The 10,578-nt window shown below is 58.1% G+C and overlaps 1 protein-coding gene across 1 annotated transcript in view; it reads left to right on the top strand.

Annotated features, from left to right (window-relative positions):
• Positions 1–489: 489 nt before the first annotated feature.
• Positions 490–10,578, top strand: part of LOC139240910 (phosphatidylinositol 5-phosphate 4-kinase type-2 gamma-like) — a 35,821-nt gene continuing 25,732 nt past the window's right edge. Inside the window, exons 1-3 of the mRNA XM_070869417.1 lie at positions 490–921; positions 7,425–7,522; positions 9,605–9,701. Coding sequence (XP_070725518.1) covers positions 643–921; positions 7,425–7,522; positions 9,605–9,701 — 474 coding nt within the window. The 5' untranslated portion in view covers positions 490–642. The remainder of the gene's footprint in view (positions 922–7,424; positions 7,523–9,604; positions 9,702–10,578) is intronic.

Genomic DNA, 10,578 nt, shown 5'->3' with positions numbered 1-10,578 from the left:
GGGGCCTGTCCCCCCTGGAGAGAGGAGAGGGGGCGGGGCCTGTCCCCTGGAGACAGGAGAGGGGCGGGGCCTGTCCCCTGGAGTTACCTGGAGACAGGAGAGGGGCGGGGCCCGTTACCCTGGAGACAGGAGAGGGGCGGGGCCCGTTACCCTGGAGACAGGAGAGGGGCGGGGCCTGTCCCCCCCTGGAGAGAGGAGAGGGGGCGGGGCCTGTCCCCTGGAGACAGGAGAGGGGGCGGGGCCTGTCCCCCTGGAGAGAGGAGAGGGGCGGGGCCTGTCGCCCCTGGAGACAGGAGAGGGCGGGGCCTGTCCCCTGGAGAGATGAGAGGGGGCGGGGCCTGTCCCCTGGAGACAGGAGAGGGGGCGGGGCCTGTCCCCCTGGAGAGAGGAGAGGGGCGGGGCCTGTCGCCCCTGGAGACAGGAGAGGGGCGGGGCCTGTCCCCTGGAGACAGGAGAGGGGCGGGGCCTGTCCCCCTGGAGACGGGGGCGGGGCCTGTCCCCCTGGAGACAGGAGAGGGGCGGGGCCCGGGCCCTGAGGCGTTGCCCACGTGACGGGCCTTACCTGCCGGGCTCCAGGTGAGGCGGAGGCGGCGGTAGACGGACGGCCCGGGCCCTGGGCCTCTCCTCCCTCACACTCGGCTCATGGCGTCCGGCGGCTCGGCCCCGGCCCCGGCTCCGGCCACAGGCCCCATCCCCATCCCCGGCTCCGGCTCCGGCCCCGGCCTAGGCCTCCCGCTCAGCCCCGGGACAGGGTCAGGGACAGGGATCTCCGGCTCGGCCCCGGTCACCGCCACCGTCACCGCCTCGGCCTCGGCCTCCAAGACCAAGAGCAAGAAGAAGCATTTTGTGTCGCAGAAAGTGTCGGTGTTCCGCGCCGGCCGCCCGCTCTTCAGCGTCTTCATGTGGGGCGTCAACCACTCGGTGAGGGGCTGGGGGGTATGGAGGGTACTGGGGGTATAGGAGGGTATAGAGGGTGGTATAGGAGGGTATAGAGGGTGGTATAGGAGGGTACTGGGGGTATAGAGGGTGGTATAGGAGGGTACTGGGGGTATAGGAGGGTATAGAGGGGGGTATAGAGGGTGGTATAGGAGGGTACTGGGGGTATAGAGGGTGGTATAGGAGGGTACTGGGGGTATAGAGGGTGGTATAGGAGGGTACTGGGGGTATAGAGGGTGGTATAGGAGGGTACTGGGGGTATAGGAGGGTACTGGGGGTATAGAGGGTGGTATAGGAGGGTACTGGGGGTATAGGAGGGTATAGAGGGTGGTATAGGAGGGTATAGAGGGTGGTATAGGAGGGTATAGAGGGTGGTATAGGAGGGTACTGGGGGTATAGAGGGTGGTATAGGAGGGTACTGGGGGTATAGGAGGGTATAGAGGGGGGTATAGAGGGTGGTATAGGAGGGTACTGGGGGTATAGAGGGTGGTATAGGAGGGTACTGGGGGTATAGAGGGTGGTATAGGAGGGTACTGGGGGTATAGAGGGTGGTATAGGAGGGTACTGGGGGTATAGGAGGGTACTGGGGGTATAGAGGGTGGTATAGGAGGGTACTGGGGGTATAGGAGGGTATAGAGGGTGGTATAGGAGGGTATAGAGGGTGGTATAGGAGGGTACTGGGGGTATAGAGGGTGGTATAGGAGGGTACTGGGGGTATAGAGGGTGGTATAGGAGGGTACTGGGGGTATAGGAGGGTATAGAGGGTGGTATAGGAGGGTATAGAGGGTGGTATGGGGGTATAGGAGGGTATAGAGGGTGGTATAGGAGGGTACTGGGGGTATAGAGGGTGGTATAGGAGGGTACTGGGGGTATAGAGGGTACTGGGGGTATAGGAGGGTATAGAGGGTGGTATAGGAGGGTACTGGGGGTATAGAGGGTGGTATAGGAGGGTATAGAGGGTACTGGGCGTATAGGAGAGTATAGAGGGTACTGGGGGTATAGGAGGGTATAGAGGGTACTGGGGGGTATAGGAGGGTAGAGAGGGTACTGGGGGGGTATAGAGGGTACGGGGGGGGGTGTAGGAGGGTATAGAGGGTACTGGGGGGGTGTAGGAGGGTATAGAGGGTGGTATAGGAGGGTACTGGGGGTATAGAGGGTACTGGGGGTATAGGAGGGTAGAGAGGGTACTGGGGGGGTATAGAGGGTACGGGGGGGTGTAGGAGGGTATAGAGGGTACTGGGAGGGTGTAGGAGGGTATAGAGGGTACTGGGGGGTATAGGAGGGTATAGAGGGTACTGGGGGGTATAGGAGGGTAGAGAGGGTACTGGGGGGGTATAGAGGGTACGGGGGGGTGTAGGAGGGTAGAGAGGGTACTGGGGGGGTGTAGGAGGGTATAGAGGGTACTGGGGGGTATAGAGGGTACTGGGGGGGTATAGGAGGGTATAGAGGGTGGTATGGGGGTATAGGAGGGTATAGAGGGTGGTATAGGAGGGTACTGGGGGTATAGAGGGTGGTATAGGAGGGTACTGGGGGTATAGAGGGTATAGAGGGTACTGGGGGTATAGGAGGGTATAGAGGGTGGTATAGGAGGGTACTGGGGGTATAGAGGGTGGTATAGGAGGGTATAGAGGGTACTGGGGGGGTGTAGGAGGGTATAGAGGGTGGTATAGGAGGGTACTGGGGGTATAGAGGGTACTGGGGGTATAGGAGGGTAGAGAGGGTACTGGGGGGTATAGAGGGTACGGGGGGGTGTAGGAGGGTATAGAGGGTACTGGGGGGGGTGTAGGAGGGTATAGAGGGTACTGGGGGGTATAGGAGGGTATAGAGGGTACTGGGGGGTATAGGAGGGTAGAGAGGGTACTGGGGGGGTATAGAGGGTACGGGGGGGGGGGTGTAGGAGGGTATAGAGGGTACTGGGGGGGTGTAGGAGGGTATAGAGGGTACTGGGGGGTATAGAGGGTACTGGGGGGGTATAGAGGGTGGTATGGGGGTATAGGAGGGTATAGAGGGGTATAGCAGGGTATAGAGGGTACTGGGGGTATAGGAGGGTATAGAGGGTACGGGGGGGGTAGAGGGGGTACTGGGGGGGTATAGGAAGGTATACAGGGTACTGGGGGGGTATAGAGGGTACTGGGGGGGTATAGGAGGGTATACAGGGTACTGGGGGGTACAGGAGGGTAGAGAGGGTACTGGGGGGGTATAGAGGGTACTGGGGGGGGTGTAGGAGGGTATAAAGGGTACTGGGGGGGTGTAGGAGGGTATCGAGGGTACTGGGGGGGGTGTAGGACGTTATAGAGGGTACTGGGGGGTGTAGGAGGGTATAGAAGGTACTGGGGGGTGTAGGAGGGTATAGAGGGTACTGGGGGGGGTGTAGGAGGGTATAGAGGGTACTGAGGGGGGGTGTAGGACGGTATAGAGGGTACTGGGGGGTGTAGGAGGGTATAGAGGGTACTGGGGGGGTGTAGGAGGGTATAGAGGGTATTGGGGGGTATAGAGGGTACTGGGGGGGTATAGAGGGTACTGGGGGGTATAGAGGGTACTGAGGGAGGTATAGGAGGGTATCAAGGGTACGGGGGGCTATAGGAGGGTATCTAGGTTACTGGGGGGGTATAGAGGGTACTGGGGGGGGTATAGGAGGGTATAGAGGGTACTGGGGGGGTATAGGAGGGTATAGAGGGTACTGGGGGGTATAGGAGGGTATAGAGGGTACTGGGGGGGTATAGGAGGGTATAGAGGGTACGGGGGGGTATAGGAGGGTATAGATGGTACTGGGGGGTATAGAGGGTACTGGGGGGTATAGAGGGTACTGGGGGTATAGAGGGTACTGGGGGGTATAGAGGGTATTGGGGGGTATAGAGGGTATTGGGGGGTATAGGAGGGTATAGAGGGTACTGGGGGGGGTATAGAGGGTACTGGGGGTATAGGACGGTATAGAGGGTACTGGGGGGTATAGGAGGGTATAGAGGGTACTGGGGGGTATAGGGTATAGAGAGTACTGGAGCGGTATAGGAGGGTATAGAGGGTACTGGGGGGGGTATAGGGTACTGGGGAGTATAGGGGGGTATAGAGGGTACTGGGGGGGTATTAGAGGGTACTCTGGGGTATAGAGGGTACTGGGGGGGTATAGGGTATAGAGGGTACTGGGGGGTATAGGGTATAGAGGGTACTGGGGGGTATAGGAGGGTATAGAGGGTACTGGGGGGTATAGGAGGTTATAGAGGGTACTGGGGGGTATAGGAGGGTATAGAGGGTACTGGGGGGTATAGGAGGGTATAGAGGGTACTGGGGGGTATAGGGTATAGAGAGTACTGGAGGGGTATAGAGGGTGGTATTGGAGGTATAGAGGATACTGGGGTATAGGAGGGTATAGATGGTACTGGGGGGGTATAGGAGGGTACTGGGGGTATAGGAGGGTACTGGGGGTATAGAGGGTAATGGGCGGTATAGGGTATAGAGAGTACTGGAGGGGTATAGAGGGTGGTATTGGGGGTATAGAGAATACTGGAGGGGTATAGGAGGGTATAGAGAGTACTGGAGGGGTATAGAGAGTACTGGAGGGGTATAGAGGGTACTGGGCGGTATAGGGTATAGAGAGTACTGGAGGGGTATAGAGGGTGGTATTGGGGGTATAGAGGATATTGGGGTATAGGAGGGTATAGAGAGTACTGGAGGGGTATAGAGGGTGGTATTGGGGGTATAGAGGATACTGGGGTATAGGAGGGTATAGAGAGTACTGGAGGGGTATAGAGAGTACTGGAGGGGTATAGAGGGTACTGGGGGGGTATAGAGGGTGCTGGGGGTATAGTGGGGTTACAGGGGGCACTGGGGGGGGGTTACAGGGGGCATTGAAGGGGGTACGGGGGCATTGAGGAAATGGGGATGTACAGGGGGCACTGGGCGGATACATAGGGGGGTAGAGTGGGCATAGGGGGTTACTGGGAGGGTATAGGGGGATGGGGCTGTATAGGTCATTGGGTGGGTACAGGAGGGAGAATGAGGAGGGTGCAGGAGGCACTGAGGGGGTATGGGGCACTGAGGGGTACAGGGGGATGGGGTGCATTGGGGTGGTTATGGGGGGTTACGGGGCATAGAGGGAATGGGGAGAGTACAGGGGGCACTGGGGAGGGCAGTACGGGGTCTCGGGGGGGGGGGGGGTGTACATGGTGCACTGGGGGGATTCTGGGGTAGTATGGGGGGTGGGGGAGAGACTGCGGGCTACAGATACCGGGGGGCACGGGGATAGGGGAGCATCAACCACTCGGTGAGAGGGGTTAGACACAGGGTGAGGGGGGCTACAAATATTGGGGACGGGTGACACGGGTTGATGGGTGAACAGGGGGTTCAACCACTTAATGAGGTGGGGGGTGCACGGGGGTCATATACTGGGGGAGGAGAGACACGGTGGTTGGGGTGCTGGGGGAGCGGTGTTTAGATACTGGGGTCAGCCACTCGGAGGGGGCACTCCGGGGGGGGGGTGGGGGAAGGAGGGGCACGGGCGTTCACACACAGGGAGGGGGGTCATTACTGGGGGAGGAGAGCGACGGGTTGGGGGGGGTGAGGGGGCACTGCAGGGGTACAGATACTGGGGGCAGGGGGGCGAACAGGGTGTGGGGGGGGAGGGGAGGGGAGGGTACAGAGGTCACATGAGGGGGTGGTCCGATACTGGGGGAGGGGGCATCACAGGTCAGGAAGCATGTGGGGGTAAACCTCTCAATGAAGGGGCACCAGTGGGGCAATGGGGGTTAGATACTGAGGGGGAGAGACACGGGAGCTCAACCCCCTCGGTGAGGGGGTACACAGGATTGGGGGGGGGGGGGAGCCACGATTCAACCACTCGCTTAGGTGGAGCTGGGGTCATGGGGAGGGGGCCACGGGTTGGGTGGTCAGATACTGGGGGAGGGTGCACGGGAGGACACAGGAGCGTACGGCAGGACAGGACGTGGAGAGGGTGAATGAGCAAGTGCACAGTCGAAAAGGAGGAGATGGGACAAGGGAGGGAGGGAGTGGGTGCGAGGAAGGGGAGAGTGTGAAGAACTGGGTGTCGAGGGGGGGTGAGATTGAGGCGGGGGGAACGAGGACGAGGGGATTGGTGTGAGAGGAGGCATTCTTTGAGTGGGGACAGATGGGGAGCGGAGTGGAGCCAGAGAGAGTATAGCGGGGTTAGCAGGGTTGGAGGACAGAGGCAGAATGTGCGGGGCCAGTTAGAGAGAGAGAGAGAGAGAGAGAGAGTGGGGAAGAGTTGTGGAGAAGTGAGGGAAAGAGAGACTTGGATTTATATAGCGCCTTTCACGACCACCGTATGTCTCAAAACACTTTGCAGCCAACGAAGTACTTTTTTTTAGAATGTAGTCACTGTTGTAATGTCAGAAACGCAGCAGCCCATTTGCGCACAGCAAGCTCCCACACACAGCAATGTGATACTGACCCAGATCATCTGTTTTTTTTGTGATGTTGATTGAAGATTGAGGGATATATATTGGCCAGGACGCAGAGGTTAACTCCCCTGCTCTTCTTCGAAATAGTGCCGCACTGTCGGAGGGGCGGTGCTGAGGGAGCGCCGCACTGTCGGAGGGGCATTACTGAGGGAGCGCCGCACTGTCGGAGGGGCAGTACTGAGGGAGTGCTGCACTGTCGGAGGGGCGATACTGAGGGAGCCCCGCACTGTCGGAGGGGCAGTACTGAGGGAGCGCCGCACTGTCGGAGGGGCATTACTGAGGGAGCGCCGCACTGTCGGAGGGGCAGTACTGAGGGAGCGCCGCACTGTCGGAGGGGCAGTACTGAGGGAGCGCCGCACTGTCGGAGGGGCAGTACTGAGGGAGCGCCGCACTGTCGGAGGGGCGGTACTGAGGGAGTGCCTTACTGAGGGAACGCGGCACTGTCGGAGGGGCAGTACTGAGGGAGCGTCGCACTTTCGGAGGGGCAGTACTGAGGGAGTGCCGCACTGTCGGAGGGGCAGTACTGAGGGAGTGCCACACTGTCGGAGGGGCAGTACTGAGGGAGCGCCGCACTGTCGGAGGGGCAGTACTGAGGGAGCGCCGCACTGTCGGAGGGGCAGTACTGAGGGAGCGCCGCACTGTCGGAGGGGCAGTACTGAGGGAGCGCCGCACTGTCGGAGGGGCAGTACTGAGGGAGCGCCGCACTGTCGGAGGGGCCGTCTTTCAGATGAGACGTTAAACCGAGGCCCCGTCTGCCCTCTCAGGTGGATGTAAAAGATCCCACGGTACTATGCCGAAGAAGAGCAGGGGGAGTTCTCCCCGGTGTCCTGGGGCCAATATTTATCCCTCGACCAACATCACTAAAACAGATGATCTGGGTCATTATCACATTGCTGTGTGTGGGAGCTTGCTGTGCGGAAACTGGCGTTTCCCACATTACAACAGCGACTACACTCCAAAAAGTACTGAAGCAGCTGTACGGTGCTTTGGGACATCCTGAGTTCGTGTTATTTGGAAGCGATGCACTAAGTGCTTGCTTGTTCTCTCTGGCAGATTAATGAGCTCAACCATGTCCCAGTGCCCGTGATGCTCCTGCCAGATGACTTCAAAGCCAACAGCAAGATCAAGGTTAACAACCACCTCTTCAACAAGTGAGTAAATTGGCAGGGATTTACAGGCCAGTCTGTGGCAAGGAGCTCTTCTGTTCCTCTGAGCAGGAGTCGGCCATTCGGCCCCTCGAGCCTGCTCCGCCAATTAATACGATCACGGCTGATCTTCGACCTCAACTCCACTTTCCCGCCCGATCCCCATATCCCTCGATTCCTTTAAAATCCAAAAATCTATCGATCTCAGTCCTGAATGTACTCAACGACTGAGCCTCCACAGCCCTCTGGGGCAGAGAATTCCAAAGATTCACCCCCCCTCTGAGTGAAGAAATTCCTCCTCATCTCAGTCCTAAATGGCCGACCCCTTATCCTGAGACTGTGAGACCCCTGGTTCTAGACTCCCCAGCCCGGGGGAAACACCCTCCCTGCATCTACCCTGTCACGCCCTTTTACAAATTATATGTTTCAATAAAGTTCAGGAAATATAGTCTACTCAATCTCTCTGAGGGCAATCCCCCCCCATTCCAGGAATCAGTCCAGCGAACCTTCATTGCACTCCCTCTAAGGACAAGTATATCCTTCCTTGGGTAAGAAGACCAAAACAGTGCACAATACTCCTGGTAGGAACAGGAGGAGGCCATTCAGCCCCTCGAGCCTGTTACATTAGGAACAGGAGGAGGTCGTTCAGCCCCTCGAGCCTGTTACATTAGGAACAGGAGGAGGCCATTCAGCCCCTCGAGTCTGTTACATTAGGAACAGGAGGAGGTCGTTCAGCCCCTCGAGCCTGTTACATTAGGAACAGGAGGAGGCCATTCAGCCCCTCGAGCCTGTTACATTAGGAACAGGAGGAGGTCATTCAGCCCCTCGAGCCTGTTACATTAGGAACAGGAGGAGGCCATTCAGCCCCTCGAGCCTGTTACATTAGGAACAGGAGGAGGCCATTCAGCCCCTCGAGCCTGTTACATTAGGAACAGGAGGAGGCCATTCAGTCCCTCGAGCCTGTTACATTAGGAACAGGAGGAGGCCATTCAGCCCCTCGAGCCTGTTACATTAGGAACAGGAGGCCGTTCAGCCCCTCGAGCCTGTTACATTAGGAACAGGAGGAGGCCATTCAGCCCCTCGAGCCTGTTACATTAGGGACAGGAGGAGGCCATTCAGCCCCTCGAGCCTGTTACATTAGGAACAGGAGGAGGCCGTTCAGCCCCTCGAGCCTGTTACATTAGGAACAGGAGGCCGTTCAGCCCCTCGAGCCTGTTACATTAGGAACAGGAGGAGGCCATTCAGCCCCTCGAGCCTGTTACATTAGGAACAGGAGGAGGCCATTCAGCCCCTCGAGCCTGTTACATTAGGAACAGGAGGCCGTTCAGCCCCTCGAGCCTGTTACATTAGGAACAGGAGGAGGCCGTTCAGCCCCTCGAGCCTGTTACATTAGGAACAGGAGGAGGCCGTTCAGCCCCTCGAGCCTGTTACATTAGGAACAGGAGGAGGCCGTTCAGCCCCTCGAGCCTGTTACATTAGGAACAGGAGAAGTCCATTCAGCCCCTCGAGTCTGTTACATTAGGAACAGGAGGAGGCTGTTCAGCCCCTCGAGCCTGTTACATTATGGAAGATTCGGCAGACAGCACACACCTCATGGCCGTGCATCTTTATCCCTTTCCCACAGAGTCAGCTGTGGCTCAGTGGACAGCACATTCGTCTCTGGGTCAGAAGGTTGTGGATTCAAGCCCCACTCCAGGGACTTGAGCACAAAATTCCAGTCCTGTGCTGAGGGAGGGGCGGTACTGAGGGAGTGCCGCACTGTCGGAGGGGCAGTACTGAGGGAGCGCCGCACTGTCGGAGCTGTTGTCTTTCGGATGAGACGTTTAACCGAGGCCCTGTCTGCTCTCTCGGATGGACGCAAAGGATCCCATGGCCACTATTTCAAAGAGTTATCCTCGTAGTATTGGCCAGTATTTATCCCTCAATCAGTATGTGTGTGGGAGCTTGCTGTGCGTAAGCGTCCTGCCGTGTTTCCCACATTACAACAGTGACTACACTCCAAAAGTATTTCATTGGCTGTAAAGCGGTTTCAGACGTCCGTGGTTGTGAAAGGCGCTATATAAATGCAAGTCTTATTTCCATCTGCAGAGAGAATCTGCCCAGCCACTTCAAATTCAAGGAGTACTGCCCTCAAGTATTCAGGAACCTGCGTGAACGATTCGGTGTGGACGACCAAGATTACCAGGTGTGTCTTCGAATCTCGCAGCACCGAAGGAATTAATTAGGGCTCGCCGTGCCTGCGCTGGCTTTGTGAAAGTGCCGTCCAATTTAGTCCCCCCCGCCCACTGCCTTTTCCCCCCATATCATCATCATCACAGGCAGTCCCTCGGAATCGAGGAAGACTTGCCTCCACTCTAAACACGAGTCCTTAGGTGGCTGAACAGCCCAATACGGGAACCACAGTCCCTGTCACAGGTGGGACAGATAGACGTTGAGGGAAGGGGAGGGTGGGACTGGTTTGCCGCACGCTCCTTCCGCTGCCTGCGCTTGGTTTCTGCACGCTCTCGGCGACGAGACTCAAGGTGCTCAGCGCCCTCCCGGATGCACTTCCTCCACTTAGGGCGGACTGGTCTTTGGGCCGGGGACTCCCAGGTGTCGGTGGGGATGTTGCACTTTATCAGGGAGGCTTTGATGGTGGTCCCTTGTAACGTTTCCTCTGCCCACCTTTGGCTCGTTTGCCCGTGAAGGAGTTCCGAGTAGAGCGCTTGCTTTGGGGAGTCTCGTGTCTGGGGGAACCATGCGGACAATGTGGCCCTGCCCAGCGGAGCTGGTCGAGTGTGGTCAGTGCTTCGATGCTGGGGATGTTGGCCTGGTCGAGGACGCTAACGTTGGTGCGTCTGTCCTCCCGGGGGATTTGCAGGATCTTGCGGAGACAGCGTTGGTGGTATTTCTCCAGCGACTTGAGGTGTCTACTGTGCATGGTTCAGTCCCATTGATGTGTTTTGAAAGTTGCTATGCAGTGTGCTTCCAACACCCTCTCAGGCTGTGCGTTGCAGATCATCACAGCGCTCTCTGCGGGGGAAAAAAACATACCTCCTCGTTTCTTCCGCTAGCTCTGACCA

The sequence above is a fragment of the Pristiophorus japonicus genome, chromosome X (assembly GCF_044704955.1).
Source record: "Pristiophorus japonicus isolate sPriJap1 chromosome X, sPriJap1.hap1, whole genome shotgun sequence".
Taxonomy (NCBI): domain Eukaryota; kingdom Metazoa; phylum Chordata; class Chondrichthyes; family Pristiophoridae; genus Pristiophorus; species Pristiophorus japonicus.
Note: the sequence above shows the minus strand (reverse complement) of the source record. Positions and strands in the feature narration are given on the sequence as shown.